Source organism: Chrysemys picta, chromosome 2 (assembly GCF_011386835.1).
Source record: "Chrysemys picta bellii isolate R12L10 chromosome 2, ASM1138683v2, whole genome shotgun sequence".
NCBI lineage: Eukaryota > Metazoa > Chordata > Testudines > Emydidae > Chrysemys > Chrysemys picta.
The window spans coordinates 289700278-289727958 of record NC_088792.1 but is presented as its reverse complement, the minus strand read 5'-3'; the positions used below and the strand labels follow the sequence as shown (position 1 = coordinate 289727958).

The window sequence follows — 27681 nt, the reverse complement described above, 5'->3', positions numbered from 1 at the left end:
CCAGGGATAGGCCAGCCTGAGAGGCTAAGGGCTGCTAACAGCTGATGGAAAGGACGGGTCCCCCAAGGGGGGAGAGGAGTTATTGGGGTAGGGGTGAAATAAGGGTGGGGAATTGATAGGGAATGTGTGGAACTGACCTGGGCTGGGGCAGATCTGGCTGGTGGGTGAACCTCTCTCTGGGGAAGTGAAGAGGTGCCTGGGCTGCTCCAGTCAAGGTAAGGAGGACAGGCCACTCCCTGGGGTGCGGTGTGCCTAGGACACACCTATGGGGGGATGCAGGGGACTGACCCCTCCCCAGGGAGGGGTGCCTGGCATGCACCTGTGGGGGGATGCAGGGACTGAACCCCTCCCCAGGGAGAGGTGCCTGGGATGCACCTATGGGGGGATGCAGGGGACTGACCCCTCCCCAGGGAGAGGTGCCTGGGATGCACCTATGGGGGGATGCAGGGGACTGACCCCTCCCCAGGGAGGGGTGCCTGGGATGCACCTGTGGGGGGATGCAGGGACTGACCCCCTCCCCAGGGAGGGGTGCCTGGGATGCACCTGTGGGGGGATGCAGGGGACTGACCCCCTCCCCAGGGAGGGGTGCCTGGGATGCACCTGTGGGGGGATGCAGGGGACTGACCCCTCCCCAGGGAGAGGTGCCTGGCATGCTCCTGTAGCGGGATGCAGGGACTGACCCCCTCCCCAGGGAGAGGTGCCTGGCATGCACCTATGGGGGGATGCAGGGGACTGACCCCTCCCCAGGGAGGGGTGCCTGGCATGCACCTGTGGGGGGATGCAGGGGACTGACCCCTCCCCAGGGAGGGGTGCCTGGGATGCACCTGTGGGGGGATGCAGGGGACCGACCCCTCCCCAGGGAGAGGTGCCTAGCATACACCTGTGGGGGGATGCAGGGGACTGACCCCCTCCCCAGGGAGGGGTGCCTGGCATGCACCTGTGGGGGGATGCAGGGGACTAGCCTCCCCCGGGGAGCCGGGGCAGGGACACGCCCCCTGAAGCCTGTGTTCCCTTTACCCCTCTCCGCCCCATGTCTCCCCGCCCTGAGCAGCGGGTCGAGGCTACCCGCACTTGACTGACAGCGGCTCCGTCTTTGTCCCAGGCAGCCAACCAGGGCCCGGGAAGCCACAGCCTATCAGATGCAGGCTCTCTCCCGTCGGTAGGCGGGTCTGTGCGTTTGATTCGCATCCGTTCTAGCCACTGCGGGGATATGAGTGCGGTGATTGGCCTGTCTCTCCTCCAATAGGAGTGGGCGGACCGAGAGGGGCAGCGGGTCAATCGCGGCTCGGGGGGCGGAGCTCTTGTTGTCGTCCGGCGCCTGAGGAGACGGGTCGGTGGCCGCCGCTAGCCAGGGGAGTGCGGGCTCTGTCGGTCAGTCGGTCGCTCCGTCCCGGTTAGCCGGGGACATGTCGAGGCGGGCGGAGGCCTGGCGGGCCGCGGCGAGGAGTCGGACGGCGGCCGAGGCGGAGGCGCCCTGCTCGAGCTTTCCCCGCCCGCTGTGCCGCTTACAGGCGCCCAGGGAGTGAGGGAGCCGCCGCCGCGGGGAGACCGGCCGGGACTGAGCCAGGGAGACGCGAGTAGGTCCTTGCCCGGCCCCTCAAAGCCGCGGGAGCCCGAGGACTACAACTCCCAGGCTGCAATGCGCCCACGGGACAGGGCGGGCGGACGCGGCTCGGCCCAAAGCGGCGCTTTGCATGCTGGGAGTTGTAGTCTTATCACTGGGCCACAGGCCCCAGTGACGCACTGCGGGCTGGCAGGTGCATCCTCCCCCCGCCCCCCACCATGGGCGCGTTCCAGGGCCTCACGGCGTGGTGCATGATGGGAGCTGTGGTCCCCTGGGGCTGCACCCCTGTAGGGAGGGGGCTGGAGCGTTGCATGGTGGGAGCTGCAGACCTCCAGGCCCGAAGCGCTGTATTCTGGGATGGAGCCAGCATGCAGCTGGGAGCTCCTGAGGGGTGGGTGTGTGTGTGTGTGTGTGGGGGGGGGGTGTACTAGGGTGGGATGGAGCATTGCATGCTGGGAGTTATGGGGCTGCTATGGGGGGTGCCTGCTTGGAGGTGTGCCTCAAACGGCTGCCGCGCTGGATCTTGTGGCACTGTTGGGAGGGGAGGTCTCACGCCCCTTGCCTGCCACCGTGCAGTGACATTTGCACTCACTCTGGATTGTACCATCCTTGAGGTCAGTTTCTCAGCATTGCCTACAGCGACTGCCCCCACTGACCGTATCCACGGGACCAATTCCACTTGTCTCAAGAGTAGGTTTTATTGGTAAGTGACAGAGAGAGGAAAAACATACATTCAGGAATAGGTACTAGCTACGCTTACTTATTCAGATACTAAGTGAAGCGTTGTTGGGTATTTATGTGGCCCTATCACTATGCTAGCTGACTTCCTATCTATATGGCTAGATAGGCAGGCTCTAAAGTTCAGCTACAAAGTTCAGCTACAAAGTATTGCATGTCTCAGAAATCTTAGATGACCAGAGAAAAGTATTCTCCCAGCCTAAATGCTGCCTCAGCATCCCTGCTAGTCTCCTGTCCCAAGGAAGTGCTCTCTGTCTTTTGGTAAGATAAGGCTCTTGTATCTAAGGAGATGGTACCTGTTACATCAGCTACCAAAACCAATTTCTTCTGACATCTGCTTCTCCCCAACAGGTATTGAGGTTGGGCAACATTCTTGTTAGGTTGTCACTTCTGTTACCATGGGCAGAGCAATCCTTCATTGTCTACCAATAAAGACACCTAAGGCATGTCTGGGACACATACCTGGATGGGCAGTGCCTGTAATTAGGCTTAGTCACGTGTAAGGTATATGGTATATTTTATGACACTGTTGGCTCAGAGCTATCCCTGGTTGATTGAGTTCATTGCCTGGTTGTTAAATTAGACAGTAATAAGTTTTAGTCACGCGTATTTTTAATAAAAGTCATGGACAGGTCACGGGCAGTAAACAAAAATTCACGGCCCGTGACCTTTCCATGACTTGTACTATATACCCCTGACTAAATCTTGGGGAGGGGGGCAGCCTGGGGGTGCTCAGGGAAAGGGGGTGGACTGGGGGAGGGGGGCAACACAGTTGCTTGGGGAAAGGGGGGTGGCTGGGGGGGGGACGGGACAAGACCTGTGCTGGGCATGGGTGGTGGCCTGTGACCCACACTGGTGGGTTTTTTTTGTGGGGGGGGGGGGGCAGTGGCGCATGGAAGCGGCAACATCCCTCATCTCCTAGGCAGAGGCATGGTCACACAGCTCTGCATGCTGCCTCCTCCCTGACTGCTGGCTCTGCAGCTCCCATTGGCTCCGTGGCCATGCCTCCCCCTAGGAGCTGAAGGATGTTGCTGCTTCTGGGAAACCCCTCGAAGGTAAGTGCTGCCCAGAGCCCTCATCCCATCCCGCGCCCCAACATCCAGCCCTGAGCCCCCCCACTCAAATTCCTCCTGCTGCTGGGGAGGGTGCGGTGGCCCGAGACTGCCCCAGCAGTGGCCGGTGCAGAAGTCATGGAGGTCACGGAATCTGTGACCTCCGTGACACACTCGCATCCTTGATAATAAGTCTTCAGGACCAGATAGTATTTGCCCAAGAGTTCTGAAGAAACTCACATTTGAAATTACAGAACTACTCACTGTAGTATGTGACCTATCTCTGAAACAAGCCTCTGTACCAGATGCCTGGAAGGTAGCAAATGTAATGCCAATTTTTAAAAAGGGATTCAGTGGTGGTTTTTGCCACTTGCAGGCTGGTAAGCCCAATGTCAATACCAGGCAAATTGGTAGAAACTATAGTAAAGAACAGAATTATTAGGCATCAGACCTCATCTCAAAAAGGAAATGGGAAAGGGTTAAAAGAAGGAAAACAAAAATGATTAAGGGTATGGAACAGCTTCCATATGAGGAGAGACTAAAAAGATTAGTGCTGTTCATCTTAGAAAACAGATGACTGAAGCGAGGGAAGTGGACAGAATCGTATGTGGTGTGGAAAAAGTGAATAGAGAAGTGGTATTTACTCTCTCCCACAAGACAAAAACCAGCAGTCAACTGATGAAATTAATAGGCAGTAGGTTTAATATAAATGAGGAATTATTTTTTTCACACAATGCACAGTTAACCTGTGGAACTTACTGCCATGGGATGTTACGGTGACCAAAAGTATAACTGCTTGGTTTAAAAAAGATCTAGATAAAGTTAGTGGAGGATGGGGCCAGCAATCACTGTTAGCCAAGATGGTCAGGATTGCAACCCCATGCTCCAGGCAACCCTAAATCTCCGACTAGGAGGGTGGTGAAACACTGGAATGCGTTACCTAGGGAGGTGGTGGAGTCTCCTTCCTTGGAGGTTTTTAAGGCCCGGCTTGACAAAGCCCTGGCTGGGATGATTTAGCTGGGAATTGGTCCTGCTTTGAGCAGGGGGTTGGACTAGATGACCTCTTGAGGTCCCTTCCAACTCTGATATTCTATGATTCTATGACTACCAGTCAGGAGGGGGAGACTGGGTGGATCTCCAACTGCCCTGTTCTGTAAATTTCCCTTGATGCTCTGGGACTGACTACTCTTGGAGACAGGATACTGGTCTAGAAGGGCCATTGGTCTGACCAAATAGGGCAGCTCTTAAGTTCTTAGGAGTTCCTATCCTGGGAGTCTCCAGAGTTTTGCTCACTGAAACAGAATCAGCTGTTTTACAGTTGGAGGCACCTTCTGCTATTCCTGATTCTGGACAAGCTAACTGAAGATTTGGGGTGAAAGGGGTCCAAGAGGTGGGGGAGGGAGGAGTCCCTGCTCTGATGAGCAACAGCTGTCCTGAAAAGCGAGAAGTCCAAATAGTGCATTTTGGTATCTGGGAAACCACAAGAGCAGTTTCTGTCAGACAAGTCAGGTGATAGGAATGGACTAAAAGTAAAGGCTAGACTGGGCTGATATTTATGCTTTACCCATTCTCTAACTCTTGCATGTTCCTTTTGCTTTCTGCCTCTCCTGGTCTTGTCTAGTCACAGTGGGGCTGTTCGCTAACCTGACTTTATCAGGGTTTGGCTTCTGTCCATTCCTGTTAACTTTCATTATTTCCCTTTTGCCCATGAGTTTGCTCATGAATCTCTTGGTGTCCGAGCAGATGGTATCTTTTGCTGACACACAGTCTGGACAATGGCTCTGGCTGCCATCTGCCCAGAATGAGAGGCATTGGTCCTGCTTCACCCCCTTCCACTCTTTCTCCATTATTATGCGGTGTCTGGTAACTCAGGGGGGGTACAAACTCCATGACATGCTCCTGGTACTCAGATATAAAAAACTACTGCAGACTTCTGGGCTGTCTGTTCTCCAAAGTCCCATATATGCTGCAGTAATGAGATTACAGCTCCCAAAAATGGATCAACATTAAATGTTCACTCCTATTTCATGGAAAGTTTAACAAAAGGCTTGAATTAGAGGTGACTTGATTTCAGTTTCACACTGTTTCTCTTTCTTGCTCTCTTACTGGGGTCATAAAAGATCCTTCTCTCTCTCAGCTGACCAAGTTCTCAGATGTGAGATTTTCAGCCTTAATGCTTCACTAACGTAGCATATCGAACTGTGTAGATACTTGGACTGTAGAATTTCTCTTAGCTCCGAGTCTCACTCCTGCCTCACTGAAGAACCATTTTTCTTAGCTTCCTGCATCAGCTACGTCTAGTCATGTAGCAAGATAGTGATCATGTGACCTTTATTAGTTTCCTGTTCCATTACCTAATTGGTCGTTTTTGGGAAGCATTTCCGACTATTAATTCGTAATGTTTCCTGCTTTCAATCATTTCTGATTGTTCTGTCCTTGTTTGCTACAAATAAATGGTCCTCATAGCAGGGAGCCCTATTTCCCTCAATGCCTGAGGGAGGTACTTTCTTAGCTGTCTTTCCATAGTGGCAAAATTTAACTGAGGCTCTTTCAGAAACTTGTGGAAGTGGGTCATAGTCCCACTTGTCTCTCTCCCCCCGCCCACCTCCCCCCCACCCGTAGTTCAGTGCAGGGTTGCTGGAACCCCATCTGTTCCTCTGGCCTGGACATCTTCACTGTTCCTCTGAGAGACAGTAGCATTTTGCCTCTTTTGCCTCAGGAGTACTTCTCTAGCAGCAGAATGGAACTGACATGACTGCTCTAATCTGTGAAGGGTCTGTTCTTGAAACTAGGCATAACTGATGCCCTGGTCTCCCCCATTCCCCGGGACAGGGGCTGGGAGATGGGCATAGGAATTGCTAGGATGACTGCACCAACTGAGGATTTCCCCACGCTGGGGGAATCTTCCACTGGTGGCAGCTTTGTGCTGCTGGAGGAGAGCTGAGGATCGGGCTTCTAATTCTTTTAAATGAAAGCTGAGGTTCTTTAGGAGATGCTGGGGAACAGCTGCTCTCCAGAGAAGGGATTTACCAAGACCAGCGAGAAAAAGAAACTAGTTCTTAAAACAAGTCTTCAGGTACCGTATTTACAGCCAGCTGTGTGCCTGGCTTCCTGACCTTGCCGAGATGGGAAGCGGGGCAACTGCACCCTGGATGCTTTATTGTCAGCAGTAAAACATCTCCGTGGCTGGAGGCTAATTGGTCTGTGCAGTGAGCCCAGAGCTCAAAGGTTCCTTTTGGGACTCTGCCTACAAATATTTTTAGTCTCCTTATGCCTTCGGCACAAATTGCTCATTCTCAAATTTTACATTCGGAAGAGTTTCTTGCTCTCACTCTCTTCCTGTGAGAGAGACAAGGTGGATGAGGCAGTATTTGTTTTTTTTTTTTTTTTTCTGTTGGTGAAATAGACCAACTTTTTAGCTACACAGAGCTCTTCCGGTCTAGAAAAGATACGCTGGGAGCATCACAGCTAAATACAAAGTAGAACATATTGTTTAGCATAAGTAGTTACCACATATTTAGGGTCCATTGTTTTCAGTTTTTATTTTATTTAATTTTTCCCCGTGAATTTATTGGTGTTTATTACTACAACAACAAAAACAGGTGAAAATTGGTGGAAAAAACTATTAATTTTTCTTGGTAAATACTGAGGTTTATTTTGGTGGATGGAAGTACGGGGTGGGGGGGAAGTATTGAGTAGATTAATGCTTTGAATGGACTACAGTGTGGTTTGCTTCAGAACAAAAAGTCAAAACTGATGCCACCTCTTGAGTTTAAGAAAACAATACATCTCTAATCCCCAAATAAAACTTTTCATTTGAATAAACAGATTACTGTTGTAGACTTATAACTGTTGGCCTATAAATATTTAAATTTAATAATTGGGCCACACCATTAGGAGCACATACACTCAACTTCGTCCTTTTCTCTTGATTTTTTTTTTTTAACTTTTGAATACTTGTGTTCTGAAACTTTTTTTTTTTTACAGATTTTTTGTTTCCATTTTAGCATGTCAGATCTTAAAAGCATTATCTGCTAATGGCTTGAAATGTGTACGTGGTGGGTGTGAGATGCACACGCACTTCAGAGCGTGTGTGTGTGCCTGTTTGTATCTTCTAGCCTTACTTCAATAGGCAGTTTTGCATATACACACAGACTGATGTATTATTGAAATAAAATACATTGCATGAGATATACGTATTTTCCTAATAAAACAAGTTATTTTTATGTCTTTGAATGATACAAAAGTAGGGTGAAAATCAGAAAAAATAATAATTATTTTTTGTAAAATCTGGGATTTTTTTCATTAAGAACCAGTTTAAACTGAGAACTAACAGGCTTACACATGTTGCAAAAGACCATTCAAGGCGTAGACCATTGGCTATTGTTGCAGTCAGAGGACAAAAAAGGAAGGTTAATGGATTACAGGTTGTTGTAATGAGCCATAAATCCAGTGTCTCTCTTCAGCCCATGATTTTTATTGTCTAACAGAGTTACGGATTTAAGATCCCAGGCTTGTGTTTGGAAGGTGTGCAGGTTTCCATTGAGGAGAAGGACTGAGAGGTCAGACATGGAGTGATCATGTCGTGAAGTGTTCGCCCGTGGGCGATATGGTGTTTTTTGTCTTTCTATCATTTTCCTGTGCAAGTTTATTCGAGAACATAATGATTGTCTGGTTTCACACCCACAGTTGTTGGGGCACTTAGTGCACTGGATAAGGTACACGCATGTTGTGATAAGCATGTGTAGGATCCATTGATCTTGAAAGGTGTGTTCTAGGGAGGTTGATCATCATAGCAGTGGAAGTCTGTCTGAAGGTTTTGTTTTGGTTGTTCTGGCCAGGTCTGGTTCCACTTTGAATCAGTGTGTCCTGGTCTGCAGGGAGCTTGCTTCTGATGATGAGTAGTTGTTTTGAAGGCCAGAAGAGGAGGTTCAGGGCAATTTTCTGTCATAATTTGGTCCCTATCAAGTATGGGTTGTATTTGTTTAATGATACCCCATGTTTTATTTCCTCTTAACAGCCAAAGTGTCTCCACAATGTTCTGTCACCTGGCCAGTACAGCCTTTCCAGCTGCTAACCCAGTCCCTCTGTGCTTGGATGACTGTGTTTATGGTAACTCAGGGAATGGCTGAAGTGCAGCCTTTTGGCCAGATTCAGCCCATGGGGCAGTTGAATGCAGTCTATAGGTGTGGGAAAAAATGGGGGCTCTAAAGCCTTGTTCTTCTGAGCATATGCCACCACTAAGGAGGTAGGAAGAAATTTCACCTTTGTGCAGATTATTCCCTAACTGTCTTGGGCAGAGTTCTTGCTCTGTCTTCTGCAGCAACGCATACTGGTCACTGTTGGAGACTGGATATGGTCACGTGAGGTCCATGTTCCTTCTGGTCCCAATGTCCAGAACTCTGCTGCTCAATCGTCATTGCCTGGTGTTGTGAAGCTATAAAATCTTGTATAACTACACCTCCAGGACTGAAACAAAGACCTTTTGAATAAAGTTAGTGTCGTGACCTAGGATTTCTCTCTGTGGTGATGCCATGTCTCTCAGTAGCTTCATGAGACTGGCTAAACTAGCAAGTCTTTTGGAAGTGTATCCTTTCCCTGCCGATCCCATTGCATGAGCCACCAAATGTTTTCAAAATAGAACATGGCTAGGGGGCAAGCATAGGATGCTATCCCAAGCTACCCCTGGGATGCTATTCTGCACCCAAGGCTATAAAAGCCCTACACTGCTGTTTGCTTATGAGTCCGGGATCCCCTCCCCCTCCTGTGTGCGGGAGGAGGGTTGGCTTTCACTTGCATGGGGGCTGTGTGCGCATTAGGATTTTTTTGCTAGACTTTCCACTGCTGCCATGGATGTGGTGTCAGTGGTTGGAGAGGTAGTGTAAGCAGGGCCCCAGGTGTCTGCTGGTGTGTTAAGCACCATGTTCCTTAACCCAACTGAGGGCGGCTGTTCGCAGCGTGAGCACCCAAGAGTATGCACCAGGAGCAAGGGGTAGGAAGAAAGCTAATGTTGGGCCAGTTTTTAAAAAGGGTCAACAGGGTGATAGGCCTGTCAGCCTGACATTGATCCTGTGCAAGATAATGGAGCGGCTGATGTGGACTTGATTAATAATGACCTAAAGAAGTGTAATGTAATTAATGCAAATCAACATGGGCTTATATAGATACCGGACTAGCCTGATATCTTGTTTTGATGAGATAAGATTGTTATTGTACTATACTTAGACTTCTCTAAGACAGTGTTTGACTTGGTACCTCCCAACGTTCTGATGAAAAAACCCAGAATGATATTAAATTCACAAGGCACATATTAAGCAGATTAGTGGCTGGCCAACTGAATGTAATTGTAAACAGAGAATCGCCATCAAGCAGGTTGTTTCTAGTGGGGTCCTCAAGGGAACGGTTTTTAGCCCCATGCTATTTAACATTTTTATCAATGGCCTGGAAGGATTTGCAGATGACCCAAAAATAGGTCGAGTGGTAAATCATGAAGAGGACAGGTCACTGACACGGAGCAGTCTGGTTCCCTTGATAAGCTGGATGCAAGCACACAATTAGTGATTTAATAGGTTAAATGTAAAGGTCTGCATCTAGGAACAAAGGCGGCAGGCCATGCTTACAGGATGGGGAATTCGATCCTGGGAAGCAGCGACTCTGAAAAAGATTTGGGGGTGATGGTGGACAATCAGCTGAACAGGAGCACCCAGTGTGACACTGTGGCCAAAAAGGCTGACGTGACACTGGCCGTGCTGAGTCAGACCAATGGTTCATCTAACGCAATGTCCTGTCTTCTGACCGTGGCCGGGATCTCTGTGCACTAATGTAGCAATGTTACCCGAGTATCTTGAGGCTGCGGCGTCTCGCCTGCAACAGTCTCGCTATTGGTTAGATTTTTCCCCTGATGGTTTGTTCCCTGCGGTAGCAGCTGTCACAGTAAGGGGGAGTCTGCTCTTGTCCAGGCTGATGCTGCCTCCCTGCCCTGCAGGAGCCGTTCTCGTGGTCTGTCCCAGATCAGGTTTGTAGGTGCCGTGTGACTCTCCCCGATCGGGGATGGACAGTCGTGGGGGTGCTCCCGCAGTCTGAACCATGATGTAGCATATGCCCTGGTTTGTTTGTGACTCTCCCCTAGAGCAATGGGGAGCTCCCTTTCCTGCTTCAGCCCCTGTTGAGCCAGGCACCAACCTAGTCCCAGACCAGTGTGAATGTTTGTGGTCACTAGAGCTCTAGTGCTTCCTGCTCAGTTAGCAGCTTCCTCTCCACCTGGAAGTCTGTCCTCCCCTCCACAGTGACTTGTTCCTTTCTTCTCCTGGCCCGAGCTCCACTGGCACCATTAGGAAGAGTTTAGGTAGGACGGATCCAGGCACTGCTGGGAAATGCAGGATTCCCCCTGTTGGGGACTGATGGGGTGTCTGCACCCACGTGAGTCTGAAGAGACTGGTCTGGGGGAATCCAAGGGGTCAGGAGGAAGAATTGGGGTTCCTGAGGACTTTGTTTTCCACCCTGGCTTGGCCCCTGTGTGGGTAGCAGTTGTCACAGTAAGGGGAGTCTGCGAGAGTTTCCCATCCACCTTGGGGGGCTGTTAGCTGCTGGGGCAGCCAGCGTTGGTGTGGGGCAGGGAGCTGTTGGGTGTTTGCTGCATCCTGGAGTGTCTGCACTGAGGCCATCTGTTGCCCTTCTCTAATCCTGGTGCTCTGTGGCCCCCTGTAATGCTGGGGCTGGAGGCTGGCTGTTCCTTGCAGGGTCCCCGGGACTGAGGCTCCAAGGGGGCTGTCTGGGGGAGCAGGCGCAGGGTTGTGTGGCTAGTGCTGAGGTGCCCCTCAGATGGCTGCTCAGCATGTCTGTGCACCTAGCATGTGCCTGTGGTGATCCCCTCTGGGTTATGTCCGGGAAAGAACATCCAACAGCCTCAGTCCTCTCAGTACGGTGCAGCCTGGCTGGGCCTGCAGGCCGCGGGCAGCTGACCTCCCTTTGACCTTGCTGGGTGGGCAGGCTAGGGATCCCGGGGCTTGTCCTCTGCTGCTCACTTCTGTCCCTGGAGTCTGGGGTGGACTTTCTGTTAGCAGCTGGCCCTGAGTCCCCTCCATGCTCCCAAGGACGCTTCTGCAAGGGCTTATCTCCCCCTCTCCTATCTGAAACCAGATTGACTCTTGTCTGGGGCAGTGACATGGCCGTGCCTCCCAGAGTAGTCCTGTAAGGGAACACTGCTTCCCACAAGCCCTGGCATGTCCCTGCTGCTGCTTGTTTACAACCTCTCCTGTTACAGGCCAGGATGGCGCAGCAGGCCCCAGCTGGAGAGAGGGTGGGGCACAGGGTTCTTGAGCAGGGACTTCTCCTTAGTAGCCAGCAGGGATTTTAGGGATCCCCTCGCTGAGTCTAACAAAGTCCATGTACGTCAGACATAGCCCATCCGGGGTGAGACTGCCCTAGATGGAAATAGGTCTCTGTCTGGCAGCACTGGGGAGTGAGACCCAGAGCCCTCTCCAGCTGCCATCTCAACCAAAGGCCCTTAGGAATGTGTCCTTAAAGGCCCCATAGGGAGCGAATTCTGGAGCCAAGGCCCTTTGCTGGGGCTGCCCTGCCACCTCCAGGAACATTTTGGCTGGTTACAGCTAGAGCCAGACAGGGGACCGAGCCGGGACAGGCTGCAGTGGGGGCAGCGGGGCGGGGGCCTCCATTGGAGACACCCCTGGAGGGGTGGGGACTAGCCACCGCCCTTCCCACTGCTCCGGGCACCGGCAGGGGGATGGAGAGGTGCGTGGGGTATTGGGAGTGGGGGCAGGGTGCACGGATGGGGGGGGTGCATGTGGGGCAGCGGAGTGCATGTTGGGGAATGGGGGTGGGGTGCACCGGTGTGGGGGTGGAGAAAATAGGGGCATGATGTCTGGTCTCTGAGAATCTGGGGGCTGCATGGGAGAGCTGCAGGGGCGCGTGCTGCATGGACAGGAGTGCGGTTCATGGGCACCAAGCGGCTGCAGGGGGTGTGGAGAAGCTGGAGACAGGGATGGAGGTGCTGATGAGTCCATATGGATGGAGGTTGGGGAGTTGGGTGTATGGCAGTGGTTTTCAAACTTTTTTTTTCTGGTGACCCAGTTGAAGAAAATTGTTGATGCCCGCAACCCAAAAGAGCTGGGGATGAGGGGTTTGGGGTGTGGGAGGGGCTCAGGGCTGGGGCAGAGGGTTGGGGTGAGGGCTGCGGGGTGGGGCCAGGAATGGGGTTCAGGGTGTGGGAGTGGGGGCAGGGCTCTGGGCTGGGGATGCAGGCTGTGGGCTGGGGCCAGGGATGAGGGGTTTGGGGTGCAGGAGGGGGCTCTGGGTTTGGGGGCAGTTTAGGGCTGGGGCAGGGGATTGGGGCGTGGGCTTAGCTCTGGCGGCTCCCGGTCAGTGGCGCAGCAGGGGTGCTAAGGCAGGCTTCCTGCCAGTCCTGGCACCGCGGACTGCACTGTGCCCCAGAAGCAGCCAGCAGCAGGTCCAGCTCCTAGGCGGAGATGTGCAAGCAGCTCTGCGTGGCTCTCGCTCACAGGCACACCTCCTCCCATTGGCCGGTTCCCAGCCAATGGGAGTGCAGAGCTGGTGCTTGGGGTGGGGGCAGCACGCAGAGCCCTGTGGCCCCCCCTGCCTAGGAGCTGGACCTGCTGCTGGCCGCTTCCAGGGCACAGCGCGGTGTCAGAACAGGTAGGGACTAGCCTGCTTTACCCAGGCAGCACCGCCGATGGGACTTTTAACGGCCTGGTTGGCAGTGCTGACCCAGTGCCTGACATTCCTCAGTACTGGGCTGCGACCCGCAGTTTGAAAAGCACTGGTGTATGGGAATCAGGGGTTGGTGCGGGGGGGGGGGGTCTACTCTTTGAGGCAGAGTGTGGATGCATACAGGGGCCCTTCTGGGGACTGTGAACAAGGGGATGGTCTTGTGTGTGAACAGCCACTGGGGGCACCAGGGAGACTGCCGATGCAGACGGTGAATGGGGGGTGGGGGCTGCCAGGGCAGCACATGATTGGCAAAGTGATTCCTTCAAATCAGTTTCTTGAGTCTTTTGTGGTGATTTTGGGTGTGGGGGGGTGAGCATGGGAGGGTTCATTGTGCCTCTGACTTTGCAGGGCTGGTTGTGAGAACCCTCTCCCTTAGGTCCTCGTGCAGGCAGTGTCTAGGCACAGGAAGCAGTCCTGGTGCTAAATCCTGCTGCCCTGCTTGGTGTGCAGGATGGGCACATACTTGGGAGCAGGTGTGCACCTGGCCTGGGCAGGAATGTTAGCTGGTGGTTCGGCCATGATGAAAGCCTTGTCCTCAGTTTGTGCTCAGTGGTCACTTGGGGTGGTCTGTTGGGCATGGAGGTGAATTTGTTTAGCTGCAATGTCGCCTCTGTAGAGAATAATAAAAGGACCTTTCACCCCAGAGAGGAGGGAACTCCTTTATGTGGAAGCGTGGTGCTTTAAAACAGGGAGAACTTGTCATGAAATTCCCTGTTCTGTTCATCCCCTCTGGGGCACCTGGCACTGGCCGCTGTCGGCAGACAGGACACTGGGCTAGATGGACCTTTGGTCTGACCCAGTCTGGCCGTTCTTATATTGGAGTGTTGGGTGGAACAGGTCCCCCTTGCTGAGCGATTCAGAGGTAGCTTCACAGAGCACAGACTCTTGCTAAACCAGAGGAAATGACTTCCTGTGGGTTGGGGTGGGAGAACTGGCCTTAGGGTCTAAAGGGGGAATTTATAGCCCTCCCCACCTTGTGGAGTGTAAGCTCTAGGTGCTGGCAAGGAGCCCATTGCTAGGGGGTGGGAATGAGGTTGGCACACTGTTGTGTGGGTGGATGTGGAGAGCTGCAGGTCAGCTTGCCCTTTGCAGGGAATGGTCCATCAGTCACCTGGGAGTGGGATACAGCAGTGTGCCATGGCATTAGCCTGGGAGGCTGCCTGGCTTCTTCCTAGCAATGTGAGATCTGTTCTTGTTCTCCCCACTTAGCAGAGTGTCTGCCTCCTGACCTCTCCCTCCCCTCCCTGTCTTTGTGCTGGTTTATCGCCCCAATGCCAGACTAGCCAAACCCATTCCATGCTTCAGGGGCTGGGCTCACGAGGAATCAGGGCCGTTCTCGCCTTGTCTGCAGTCTTGCTGTGCTGCTCTTGGGATGGGCAGCTGATGGAACCTGTCTCTCTGTGCTAGGCAGTACCAGCTTTGCAGCAGCCGTGGCACTGGGAGTTGCTCTGGAGCCGAAGGTGGGACAATGAAGCTGTTAGAGAACTCCAGTTTTGAAGCAATAAACTCTCAGCTGACAGTGGAGACGGGAGATGCTCACATCATTGGCAGGTGAGTGTTGTCAAAGCTTCCTACTGTGCTTCCCCAGGGACTCGAGCCACCTCTTTTCGTGCCCTTCCTGTGGCGCAGAAAGTCCCCCCAGGGGGGCCCAGACAAGTGTGATACCTCTGGCAGTGAGATCTATTCAGCTGAGGAGCAGCCCCCCGCCAGGAGCAGCTGGGAGGGAGCCCTCCGCCCGGTGAAACACTTGAAGCTAGAGTCACTAGGCACTGTACTGACATGGGTGAGTGGGAGAGCATCGAATGGGTGCTGTCCAGGTAATCGCTGCTCGTGTGTGTGGGGGCGGAATGGACCACGTAGACCTTACAGGCCTTTGCTCTTTGCTTCTGCCCAGCCGTCTGTGACGTTCCAACCTGCCATGGGCTCTGGGGTCTCAGGGCACACACAGCTCCACTGTCTGCTTCCAGGCTGTCGGCAGTCACCCTAGGGAGTGTCACCTCAGCTCCCACCTACCAGAATTGCTTCTGTTCTAAATGCCTTGGCAGGTGGAGTGGGTGGGAAGCGAGTCAGGCTGTGTGCACAGATACCACTAACCCCACCTTACACGCATGCTGCAGTGCAGGGCGCAGTGCCTCTGGGCTGAGCCGTCCATCTCCGTCTAGGGGGATCCCAGATGTGGGAACAAAAGGCTACCGCTGTGCTCCCCTGTCCTTAGCGCCTCTGCCTGCTGAAGTGTTGCTGTTTGCCTGGGAGGTCCTGCTCCTGTCGGAGGAAAGCTGGGAACGCACTTGCTCTCCGGGCGTGTTTACGGGAGTCTTAAACAGCAGTGATGTGAGACTCTTGGCTGGGCCTCTCTCCACTTAGCCTGGGAGAGTGGCTGGAAGGTGCTCCAAGGCCACCCAGCTGATCCAACGGCCAGTGAGTCCTCAGCTGAGGCCAGCCTGAGCACCTGCGTTCTAGCCCCTGGGTGTCTCCTTTCTGAGCCCCATCTAGCTGTGGGAGTGAGGAAGGCAGGGCAGGATAGGTCCACACCCATGGGCTCCCAGGCTCTGGTTCTTGTGCTCTCACTGGCCTTGCACACTTCCTCCCTTTGCGTTGCTCCGCCCACTGGAGAGAGTCACTTACCCTCTGTCTGGCGTCTCTGTGCTGTGAAGAGACATCTGCTCTCCAGGCAGGATGTTCTGAGCTGCAAGAATGGAGCCAGTCAGCCAATGGCTTCCATTCTTGGCCAGTTGCACAAGTGTGACCGGGCTGAGAGAGTGGCTGGACCAGCCTGTGCTCATCACACCCCGTCAGCTGTGGGGCATGAGCAGTGCAAGGCCTGTGCTGGGACAGTGATGTTGTGAATCAGGAGGAGGTGGTGGCAGTTCTTTGGGCCCAGCAGAGGCTCCTCCTTACAGCAGCCTAGGGCATGTAGGCCGGTATGCATCTCCGTTGTAGACTGCTGGGAGGGAGCAGCCAGACCACAGCTCTGTATGGGCTTTTCCCCAGTCAATGCTGCGTGCCCGAGGGGGTCAGCTTGGGGGCAGGAGACTGCCCCTCGCCCACAGCTAACAGGTGTCTGACAGTGACATGCCCGTCTGTTTAGCAGGCTAGCATTGCTTCCCCATCGATTGCTCGCTGGTTTGAGCAAAGAGCTAGGAGTCAGGACTCCTGGGTTCCATTGCCCGTCCTGACCTCGGTTCGCTCTGTGGGCTTTGTGATTCCCTTTCTGTCTGGACCGAGGAGGACTCCAGCCAGTCTCGCAGGGGGTGAGCTGTGCAAACTTCAGAGATCGTTTGGGGAGTTTCCAGGTTTTGGGCTTTGTTTGAAACCCGTAGTTGGCCAGGAACGTGATGTTTGGGCGTCGAGCTCTGGCTGGCATTGCCCGGCAGGGTAGGTTTGCTCGGAATCTCCATCACGCAGTCTGTTTCTGATTGTGGCTGGGCTGCTCCCACGCGAGGCCCCAGCCCAGGCTCAGGCTGTGTCTGTACTGGAGGACGCACCAGTGAAATGAAACTGCACCTTGCAGAACCCTAACGCGTGCTTAGGGCACTTTAAATGGCATCAAAACCCAGTTAGCTTAACCTGGTCAGTTCCTACTTTCGCTGGCTGATAGAGACAAGGCTGAAGTGAATCCATTTCCCAGCTCGCCCAGGCATGGGGGGTGTGTGTGCTCCACATGCTCTCTTAGTGTTGGGCTTTTTGGGCACTTCACAAAGAGCTGGCGTTCTTGGCTGACAGCAGCCAGAGAAGGGCGGAGTGGTCGAGAGGGTGCTGCAGACATTCCCCAGAACGTGCCCCAATCCCCACTTCTTTTTGAGTGTGACCCTGGGGCCAGCAGCACTTGTGTGTCTTGTAGTGTAGGCTGCTGCTGTCCTTCGGGAAGCGTGATTGCATTCTTCTGTTCCAGCCGATTGTGGGGGCCACGGGAGCTGGACAGAACCATGTCTGTCTTCTCTGCCTCTGTCCGTGCTGCTGGTGGAGCACATGCTGCAGAGTTGGGAGGGAGAAAGCCCCGCCCTGGGCTGGGTCTCCTGCCCTTCCCGAAAGGCTTAGTTCACGTGGATTTGGTTTAACTGAGGGCACAGTCTAAGAGTCGGGGTTTGCAAACCATCTCGCATCCTGCCTGCAAGCCCCAGTAGCACACTTCCTGCTCACGCTCACCTCCTGGGCAGCGTCTCAGAGCCCTGGCAGGGCCTGGCTGTAACTTCTGACTGGAGGCTGCAGTTACCGCGGGGGCTTTGTCACCCTGCTCTAGTGACGCTGTCAGTGTCCGCAGCTCATTCACAGGGGAGCGGGGGGAGGTCTGCCCAGGATTTCTGGGGGGGGCTATAGAAATGTGTCCATGAACAGATGACAGTGGACTTGTCTGCCTAACAACCCTTCCCCCACCCCGCTTGAGCCCAGACACCACATCCAGGAAGTGACAAGAATCGGAAGTGAAACTTGCTAGTCTGTTGTCGCACACAATAGAAAGGCAAACAGGAAGGAGTGGCGTGTCAGGGCCAGGAACATGTGACGTGTGGCTGATCTCGGTGTTGGGGCCCTGGCAGCGGCATGTCTCTGAGGCCATGTCTACATGGCGGCAGCTGCTATAACGGCACAGTTAGGGCACTGCAGCTGTGCCCGCCATGCCCTGGCACGAACACTTCAGTGGAGTTAATCCCCCTCTGACAAGTGGTAGCTAGGTCGATAGAAGAGTTCCTCCAGGTCCTGACCAGGAGTTAGCCTAACCTAACTATGGCATGCCGGGCACAAACGCTTCACAGCCCGGAGCAATGTCGCTAAGATGATCTAATTTTATCAGTGTAGCCCTGGCCTGAGACTGATTTCTGAACTGACCATGGCCTATTCATTCCTCTCTTGAGTGGGGGTGGGGCGCAGGAGGAAGAATGGGCTCCAAATCCATTCTCCTCTTCTGTGTGGCACCACAAAGCCGCTCCCCCTGCCCCAGGGGGCTTGGCAGGCCTTCGGCAGTCACCAGGGGTCGCTTTCTCTTTCCCTTTGCCCTGGGGCAGTTGGCTGCCTCCATAGTGCTCCAGCCTCAGCTGGGCCAGGGAGCACGACCAAATGCCCATGCTGCTGCTAGAGCCACTGCCAGGCCAGCCCCCTCCTCTGTCTCCCAGGGGTGTCTTGGTACTCCTCCCCCATCGCAGTCCTGCATCCCTTCCTGCTGGGAAGATGTGGGTGGGCTCAGCAGAGCCCAGGTCCCTGCACAGGGAGCTGTGCGATGCCTCCTTGCCACTCATCCACCCTTGAGCTGAACCTGGGGAGTGGGACTCACAAGCTCTCCCAGGAGGGGGGCCCTGCCCGACGCGTCTGCTCTGTTGCACCTGGAACTGCTGGGTCAGTGGCAATGGCTGGTCAGTCATCGTGCCCCTGACCCAGAGGTAACGCTGGCTAGCTGCCAGTGCAGAGGGACTGAGCCTGTTGGGGGAGGTGTGTGCGGGGTGGCTCAGTCCTGGGTGCAGCGTGGCCATCATGTCATTTCCAGCACTGGCTGGGGAGCCCTTTTCTGACAAGGTTACTGGCAGTAGGCGAACTCCCTGGTGTGGGCAGAACCCTACTTTGGTCCGGATGCTGCAGTGATCAGCTGGGGGTTTCCTGCCCCTCGTTCTGTACCCTCGGCGAGGCAGGCCAGGAGCCGGTGGGGTGGGGGGCATGCCGGGGCACACAGGAGCTCCTTAGATCAGCTCGTGAGCATGTTCCTGGTCAGAGTTCGTGGAGAAAGTTTTTTGGATCCTGTTCGGCCCACCACTCCTCCCTCCCCCTGCACGCTCCGGCCCCAGCAGCCAGTTCGGCAGGGTGCTGTGGGGTTCACATTTACATCTCTCTGAAAAAGCAGTCGCCGTAGCTCTGGGTGGAGCCGGGACAGCTGCCTTGGGAATTTCCAAACCCCTGTGTCTGTACTGGACGTGTCTCTGCTCCTGTTGGCCTGTCCCTTCTCAGCACTCAGTGCCGGTGTTGTGAGCGGTGATCTCTGTCTGCGCTGGGGCTGGGCACCCAGCGTTGCTCCTCCGCTTCTCACTTGTCATGCTTGTTCTGAGGAGCAGGCGTGGGCCCAGGGGCCTGTTGCACTGCTTCCTGGCGGGCCTCACACTCGGTGTTGTGTCTCTGCAGGATCGAGAGTTACTCCTGTAAGATGGCGGGCGATGACAAGCACATGTTTAAGCAGTTCTGCCAGGAGGGCCAGCCACATGTTCTTGAAGCGCTGTCACCCCCTCAGACCACGGGGATTAGCCCCAGCAGGTATGTCAGCCCTCCACTCTGGGCCAGGCACTGGGCGGCGTGGGACTTCTGCGGGGAGTTACTAGGGACCTCTGCATGCTTCAGTGGGGCCCCACACAAGAGGTAGCAATGGGCTGGGACAAGAGCCCACTGAGGGAGGGCTGGTGGCCCCAGGATGCTCCATGCAATGCAGCTGGCCTCACCCCTGTGTGAACAGGCAGCCTGGGGTTAGTGCTCTCTGTTCCTGAGCCTCTGGGGCTGAGATGCAGCCGTGCATGCTGGGACTGGGATCTCCCAGGCCAGCCCTCTGTGCAGACGAGGGGCTCTGTGTCGCCAAGCTGTGCACTCTAGCTGCCCCTGGATTAAGGTGGGTGTGCGCGTGCATTCCCTCCTGTACCTGTGCGTGCATTTGGTTAGGGCCGTCTGGCATGTCCCCACTGGGAAGTGTCCCTGCCAGCGTGCTATCCTGGGGTGTCTGTTCGCTGGGTTCTGGCAGTATCCCTGGGCTGAAGCTGGTTTCCGCAGGTTTCCTGTCCCGGGGTGTGGGGTGGGGCTGCCGGGGGCCTCCCTCCAGTGTGTTGCTACGCTGTCTTGTGCGTGCAGGCTCAGTAAAAGCCAGAGTGGAGATGAGGAGGGGCCACTGAGTGACAAGTGCAGCCGCAAGACCCTCTTCTACCTGATCGCTACCCTCAACGAGTCCTTCCGGCCCGACTACGACTTCAGCGCTGCCAAGGGCCATGAGTTCAGCAGGGAGCCGAGCCTCAACTGGGTAAGGGATGGGCTCGCTCCGGCTCGGCACGGGAGCCAGCTGCCCCTGGGGGCTGGGGTCCGAGTGCTCCTTTCCGGGAAGCTTGGCAGGGCCCTTCTGAGAGCAGCTGAGACGGGGCTCCCTCCAGCTCGCTGTGGTGAGGGACCCCAGGGATCCAGCCAGCGGGGTTTAGATCTCTGAGGCCCACCCGCTCCGAGAGGGGCTGCAGCCAGACCTCCTTCCCCATGAGATGCTCTGCCACCTCCAGACCCACCCCCCAGCGAGACACCCTCCCCTTCTGCCCTCTCAGCCCCTGGAGCGAAGTTCTCCCCCGTCCCCCGCAGGCTGTCGGGATCTGTCCTTCTACCCGTCACAGCAGAATCTGAGCACTTCCCACGTAAAATCAGCAACTCCTGCCAGGCTGCATGGCCTCTCTGGCCCTTCTCCTTTGGGGGACGCTGTGCCTGTGGGTGAGGTTTTGCCTTCCCCTGGCTGTGCCGCCTGGGCTAGGTTGTTTCACGGTGGTGGGGTTGTTTTGGGCGGGAGGGAGGGGATCTGGTGGTGTGTGTTGAGTAGTGCTGGGTTTGAGCATTTTCCAGCGTTTTGGGAGCCACCCAGACTGGGGGTTCCCCTGCCCAGCCCCGCAGACACCATGCTGAGGAGTGGGCAGAGCTCCATCCTGACTGAGAGGAGGGTGCCCAGAGCCGTGCCTGCTGGCGGGAGGCCTCCTTCCTTGGCCTGGGGCAGTGCCCTCTTCCCAGACAGCTTCAGGGGAGCCATGTGCAGCTGCAGCCACGTGAACTGGCACCTGTGGGATCCTGTGGCAGGTCCAACCACACCCACCTCTGCTTCTATTGCCCCACAATGCATTTCTCCTGCTTCTCCCCACGTTTTCCCTGACTCGAACGCTGGGTGCCCATTGCTCTGCATCTGTTCCACACGCGCATGTGTTCTAGGTAGACTCCTGTTTTTCCTCCCATCCCAGGAGTACCCTGGCAGCAGCTTCCCCTTCTTGGCAAGGCTGGGCGACTAGTGAGGGCTTTGCCAAAGCTGTTAGCTTATCGCTTCCGGCATGTGCCACGGGAAACAACGGCTCCTTCCCGCTCAGAGGAGTGAGCCCTTGGCCAGGGCCGGATTAACTCTCCTGTGGTCCCGGGGCTGTTAGATTTTGTGGGGCCCCTGTATACGTCTCTTTCCTAATTTAAAACAAAATGATCACAATTATGGCATCAAGTCTATTATCGCTATAACATAAAGATGTTCTGTGGCTACATTTCAGTCTTAAAACATGTAGAATATAGTTAAGTTAATTCAAAATAGCCTAACAGAACAGCTGTTATATTAGTTTCTTTCTGGGAGGGAGTTTGGGTGCAGGAGGGGGCTCCAGGCTGGAGCAGAGTGTTGGGGTGCAGAAGAGGGCGAGGGGAGGGAGTTGGGTGCAGGAGGGGGCTCCAGGCTGGAGCAGAGTGTTGGGGTGCAGAAGAGGGCGAGGGGAGGGAGTTGGGTGCGGGAGGGGGCTCCAGGCTGGAGCAGAGTGTTGGGGTGCAGAAGAGGGCGAGGGGAGGGAGTTTGGGTGCAGGAGGGGGCTCCAGGCTGGAGCAGAGTGTTGGGGTGCAGAAGAGGGCGAGGGGAGGGAGTTGGGTGCAGGAGGGGATTCTGACCTGGGGCAGGGGGTTGGCGTGCAGAAGAGGGCGAGGGGAGGGAGTTGGGTGCGGGAGGGGGCTCCAGGCTGGAGCAGAGTGTTGGGGTGCAGAAGAGGGCGAGGGGAGGGAGTTGGGTGCGGGAGGGGGCTCCAGGCTGGAGCAGAGTGTTGGGGTGCAGAAGAGGGCGAGGGGAGGGAGTTGGGTGCGGGAGGGGACTCCAGGCTGGAGCAGAGTGTTGGGGTGCGGAAGAGGGCGAGGGGAGGGAGTTGGGTGCGGGAGGGGACTCCAGGCTGGAGCAGAGTGTTGGGGTGCGGAAGAGGGCGAGGGGAGGGAGTTGGGTGCAGGAGGGGATTCTGACCTGGGGCGGGGGGTTGGCGTGCAGGAGGTGGTGCGAGGTGCAGGCTCTGGCTGGGAGGCGCTTACCATAGGCGGCTCCTGGCCGGTGGCGCAGCAGGGCTCTGGCAGGCTCTCTGCCTGCATGCCGTGGCCCCACGCCGCTCCTGGAAGCGGCCGGCTGCTGGCACGTCTCTGCACACCCCTGGAGGGAGGGGGACAGTGTAGTTTCTGTTGGCCAGTTCCCAGCTAATGGGAGCTGCAGGGACAGTGCTGGGGGCAGGGGCAGCACATGGAGCTGTCTCCCACCTCAGGGGCTGCAGAGATGTGCCAGCAGCCAGACACTTCTGGGAGCGGCATGGGACCGTGGCATGCAGGCAGACAGCCTGCCTGAGCCCTGCTACACCACAGGACTTTTAGCAGCCCGGAGATCACGATCGACTGGCAGAGGCTCCAGGATCTACCAGTCGATTTGCGATCGACAGGTTGGTGACCACTGAATTGTCTATAATTATGGATTTATTTTTTGCGGGGCCCCCCTTAGCCCGAGGCTGCAGCCCCCAAAGCCCCTGCGTTAATCCAGCCCTGCCCTCGGGGCCGGCCAGTGTTCCAAACCCACCTTTCCGGACTCTCTGGACGCTCCTGTCTGGCCTCCCCAGAGCAGAGGAGCTGGGCCCTGTCCCAGGCATGGCGGACACAGCCCAGAGCCTCTGGGGAGGGGCTCCTGCTTCTCTCTGGAATGCTGCAGGGTCCTGACTCCCGTGTGTCTCGGTCTCCTCCAGGTGGTGAATGCTGTGAATTGTAGCTTGTTCTCAGCAGTCCGGGAGGACTTCAAAGCCCTGAAGCCTCACTTGTGGGATGCTGTGGATGAGGAGATCTGTCTGTCGGAGTGTGACATCTACAGGTCTGTTCTGCCTGCCCGCTCCGCGTAGGGCAGCCCCACGCCCCCGAGCGGCCCGCTCCGCGTAGGGCAGCCCCACGCCCCGGAGCAGCCAGGCCATGCGCTGCTGGGGAGTACAGAGCAGGGGCTCTTCCTCAGGGCTGGGCCGATGTAGCATGGCCAGTCGTGGATCTGGGGAACGCCTGCCGATTCTGGCCTGGCCTGCCTATAGGGGTCCCTTTGCCAAGGCCGATTAAAAGGGATGATCCCATACCTTCCCCTTACCCCCTTGGGCACACCATGAGCTTGCCGCTGAGGTAGTGACTGCCTCACTCCTGGGGCTGCTGGCCCGTGGGCTAACAGTCTGCCTCAGTTTCTCCCTGCACAACATTGATTCTGGCACCCGCCTGCCTTGTGGGTTGTGCTGGGGAGGCGTCTGGGTCATCACCATTTGTGCTGTGCTCTGGCCACCAGATGCCAAGGGTCGGTTCTGCTCTGTCACGCTTGTGTCAGGCCAGAGTGAGCAGCGTGCCCGGACTGAGGGAGAGTCTGGGTGCTGGGAGCCCTTCTTTCCCAGGCAGCGTTTCTCACCCCTCCCCTGTTGGTTTCACAGCTACAACCCAGACCTGGACTCGGACCCCTTCGGCGAGGAGGGCAGCCTCTGGTCCTTCAACTACTTCTTCTACAATAAGAGGCTGAAGAGGATTGTCTTCTTCACCTGCCGCTCCATCAGGTCAGGCCGCAGGACCACGGGGAAGTGGGACCTGTCTGAAAGCCGAGCCTCTGCTGGGGGAGCCCCCTCGACCCAGCGCCCCCAGCAATGCCCTGAGCTAGAGCTGCACCCGCCCAAGTTCCCTGTAAACCGCGCGGCGGTGCAGCACCCTATTAAGTGCCACAGAGGAGCTCAGGGAACCTACCCAGCCGGGATCTGCCGGGGGAGGGGCACCCCTCCTCTGGCCCCTACCTAGCCTGGCCCCCAACCTGCCAGGGGAGGGGCACCTATCCCATGTCCCCAGCCCCGGAGCTGCCGCGGCAGGGAGAGGTGCCCCCACACCCCAGCTCAGGTGCTGCCGCGGGGAGAGATAGCTGGCGGGAGTCCTCTCTCCCTGCCATAGCCCTAGGGCAGCCTGCACCCCAAACCCCCCTCATCCCCCGCCCCACCCCAGAGTCTGCACCCCCAGCTGGAGCCCTCGCACCCCAACCCGCTGCCCCAGCCCTGAGCCCCCTCCCACACTCCGAACCCCTCGGCCCCGCCCCCACCACATTAATTTTGTTATGAGCACCAATATGAGGTGATGTGTGTCACAGGATCGTGTCACACATCACCTCCATATAGGTGCACACAACAAAATTCATTCCGCACATGGGTGGGAAAACTTAGAGGGAACGCTGAACCCCGCTCCTCTCCCCAGCCAGCGAGAGGGAAGCATGGCTCTCCCAGAGCAGCCAGGCCCCTTCGATCTGCCTGCAGCATACGGCTTCACTTCCAAACTGACTGGATGGGAGCCGCGGCCTCCAGGGAGAGGGGAGCCGTCCGCCTGGCAGCCTGACCTTCCCTCGCCAAATGGCATGAGCTCTCGGCCTCCCACAGGGAGGGTCCCTGCAGCCAGCCCTTCCTCCCTCTGGCCGCTGGGGGGTTGAGTTGGCCGCATTGGGAGCCCTTACTCAGCACAGGCAGGATTCCCAACGGGAGGCGAGTGCCTTAGACTCGTGCCGATGGGGCTCTGCCTTAGCTGTGGGGAGCTGGCTGGTGCTCACTGCTGCCCTTTGTGTCTCCAGCGGGTCCACGTACCCTCGCTCAGAGTCAGGGAATGAGCTGGACATGGATCTTGGTGAAGAAGACCAGGAGGGGAGCATGGATGCCTATGACAAGGAAAGCAGCAATATCGAGGACCGGTGTGTGAGCTCGTCTGGCAGGGACGTGCCGAGTGGGGCGGGATCCTGGCTGTCCCCTGCCCGCAAAGCGTGACTGCACGCGGACGTGCTGGAGAGTCACGGGTAATGGGAGCAGAGCTTCTAGCCCTGGTGGGCACTAGGAGCACAGGGCTTGGCCCTATTGAATTGAAACTTGTGAAGGTGTCGCCCCTTCTGAGAGGGACTTGAGGCTGCCTGGCCTTGGCCCAGTCTCTGTGGAGCCCCAGCTGGCGTGTGCCGGGGCGGGGTGCCAGGGGCGGGGTGCCCGGCTCAGCTGCAGCCAGCTGTGTTCCCCCAAAGCATGTTGGGCAGACTCTGGGCAGAGCTGTGACAGCTGTGTTGTTTGCAGGGTGCAGGTTATCTGCATGTGAGTGTCCAGATGAGCTCCAAGAAGTACTCAGCCCTGCTGAGCCAGCCTTCCAGTCTTCAGTCCATCAGCATTGAGGATGGGCCAGCCCTGGCCATTGTGTGAACTACCCCATGCATAGAGCCTGCTCTGCTCTTTGGCGCCGGGGGCTCCAGAGTGCCCCAGCACCTGCCCCACAGCACTGCATGTGGAAAGCAGCTGGTGCCTCTGGGCTGCAGACGTCCTCCAGCTGCAGGTGCTGCCCCAGAGCCCGTTCCCTCCAGACACGTGCTGTGTGATTGGTCAGCAGAGGCCACGCTCTCAGTGCCGGCCTGGGCTCCGGCTCGCCAGACGCTTGCGCAGGGCCTTTGAGACGCTTCAATGCACTGTAGGAATTGATCTGCTGGCTGCACTGGTCCTGCTCCTGCTGGCTCTGAAGCAGGGCAGGCTGTTCCTCGGGCACTTTCCCTTACCGATGGCGACCCATCCACCTCCGTCCGGCCAAAGCAGTGGCAGGGCATCCTCGCCTCCTGATCTCCTCTTTCAGAACTGTTGGTGACCTGCGCCTGCTCCCTGTTCTTGGGGGGGGTTGCTTGGCCCCCGCTCACCTCACGGACTCGGTTTGCTCTTTTCCAAGGCTGTGGCAGGCGCCTTGCGGCCCCGTGCTGAGCGCTGCTCTCCTGTGCAGACGAACTGGCTGGGAAATCGAGCTGAGGCCAGCGGGGCTGATTGGTTTGTTTGTTTTTAAACCACAGACGACGTTTGGCATCAGCTGTGCTAGAGCTGGGCAAGAGCGCGGCCGGGCCGGGAAGGGGTGGCTGCCGGGAGCCTGCGCCGCTCTCCAGGATTTCTGCAGAGCCTGTTTTCGGAGGCTGGGCGCGTGTTGGGAGCTCAGCCCTGTTGACTCTGGTTTGACTGCATCCTCCCCTCTGTCCCCCTTGGCCGGTTCCCCAGCACTGGCCCTCTGGGCCTGATGCCAGGCTCCCCCTGCCCCCGGGATGAGTATACGCTGTCCCAGGGCCAGAGCAGGACTGGGGTGCAGAGCCGCCTGCTCTTCATGGGCACTGGAGCACATGGGGGGCTGGGGGGACCTGGCACTAGCGTGGTGTCTGTAGAGGGCAGCAGCACCAGGCCCAGGTCCCTGCAGTTCCTCAGGCCTCACCCGCCCTGGCAGGTTGCACCAGGATAGCTGCAAACCCCTCGTGGAGATGTGCTGGCAGAGGGTCTGGGCCCAGCGTCTCTGCAGCGGGGGCAAGGTGGAGAGGGGCCAGCCCAGCACAGTCGGGGCCCCTAGATCTCAGCCAGCCAGGGAGCTGTGCCCTGCCAGCCTCAGACCTGCAGAGGGAGCTGTAGCGGCCCCTGGTTCTGCTGCTGGCCCGTGCACCGGCCTCCTCCACCTGAGCTGGCTCGTCACCTAGCCCCCTTCGCTGCCGGAATCTGCCACGGGAACGGCGCTGGGGTGAGCCATGGCTTTCCCTACAGCTAGAGGACGGTGCGAGGAAGCCTGCCTGCCCAGCCAAGGGGGCTGCCAGCTGCCCCCAGAGCCTCCCCTTCGCTGTGGGGCATTGTCCCTTCACCCATCCCCCCTGGGCATTTGCTCCAAGGCCAGCTCAGTGCTTTAAGGGCCAGCAGGTGCCTGTACATCACTGCTGGTAAGAGCTGTCTTGGCAGGATCCATCTGCCTCCTTGGGCCTGCAGGGTGTGCCTGGGGGCCTTGCTGGCCCGGGGAGAATATGGGGAAGGGACCCTTACGTCCAAGCGTCCTGTTTTACCCACCTGTAGTCTAAGGAGGCTGCTCTCCCTAGCGCTGGGAGCCACGGCTGTAACCGCCTGCCCTCGAGCAGGGAGCCCATGTGCATGGACCATCCCTGCTGGAGTGCCGCAGCCCCGGCTAGGCTCTGGCTGGAGCTCGCAGCAGCGGGGGGCTCGCTGACAGAGTAGTGCTTGCCTCTGAGCCGTGCCATGGCTGGTCATCAGGGTGGAGGCCACCAGCCCGGCCCAGGCCCGGGCAGCGTGGACTCCTGCCATATGCTCAGCATGGCCTGCATGGGTGTGTCTGCAGTGGTGGCCGGGCAGAGGGCTGGTGAGCACAGCACACTCCACAGCGTGACCCGTATCCATAGCTGAGATGGGGCCCTGGCCAGGAACAAGGGGTCCAGATCCCAGCCCAGCTACCAAGAACCTGGCATTCCCGCTCCTGCCTTTGCCCCTATGTTCACTGGCCCAAGTGGTGCATAGCTGGCCTCTCGGCAGGGAGCCCCTGCTCCAAGGGGAGGGCACAGCTGCTGTCCCCCTGCACTGCTTCGAGAGCTTGTGCCTCTAGTCTCCTGCACGGGTGGGCAGGGAGCTGGGGCCCGTTTCATGTTTAAGTCTCTGTGAGGTTTGACTTTACTGCATAGCAATGTATCGTTACACCAATAAAGTTTATCTGTGACTGACACCCCTTCCTTTAGAGAATCCACCCCGTCCAGAGGGCTGGGCGAGGGAGCTTCTGCAAGGGGCGGCA

General features: G+C 56.8%; 1 protein-coding gene across 3 annotated transcripts; it reads left to right on the top strand.

Moving 5' to 3' along the window:
- Positions 1-1305: 1305 nt before the first annotated feature.
- MAF1 (MAF1 homolog, negative regulator of RNA polymerase III) lies at positions 1306-27615 on the top strand. Of its 3 annotated transcripts, none has more exons than XM_042861292.2 (8): positions 1306-1577; positions 14509-14652; positions 19204-19332; positions 19915-20080; positions 22818-22939; positions 23529-23648; positions 24695-24913; positions 25179-27615. In XM_042861292.2, exons 2-7 carry the CDS (start codon positions 14570-14572, stop codon positions 24882-24884), a joined length of 810 nt encoding a protein of 269 aa, XP_042717226.1. In that variant the 5' UTR covers positions 1306-1577; positions 14509-14569; the 3' UTR covers positions 24885-24913; positions 25179-27615. The 3 variants fall into 3 exon arrangements, with proteins under 3 accessions (XP_042717226.1, XP_008163302.1, XP_065438356.1); XM_008165080.4 differs by having other exon boundaries at positions 1307-1577; positions 24695-24811; XM_065582284.1 differs by lacking the exon at positions 1306-1577 and having other exon boundaries at positions 24695-24811; positions 25186-27615.
- The last annotated feature ends 66 nt before the right edge of the window (positions 27616-27681 follow it).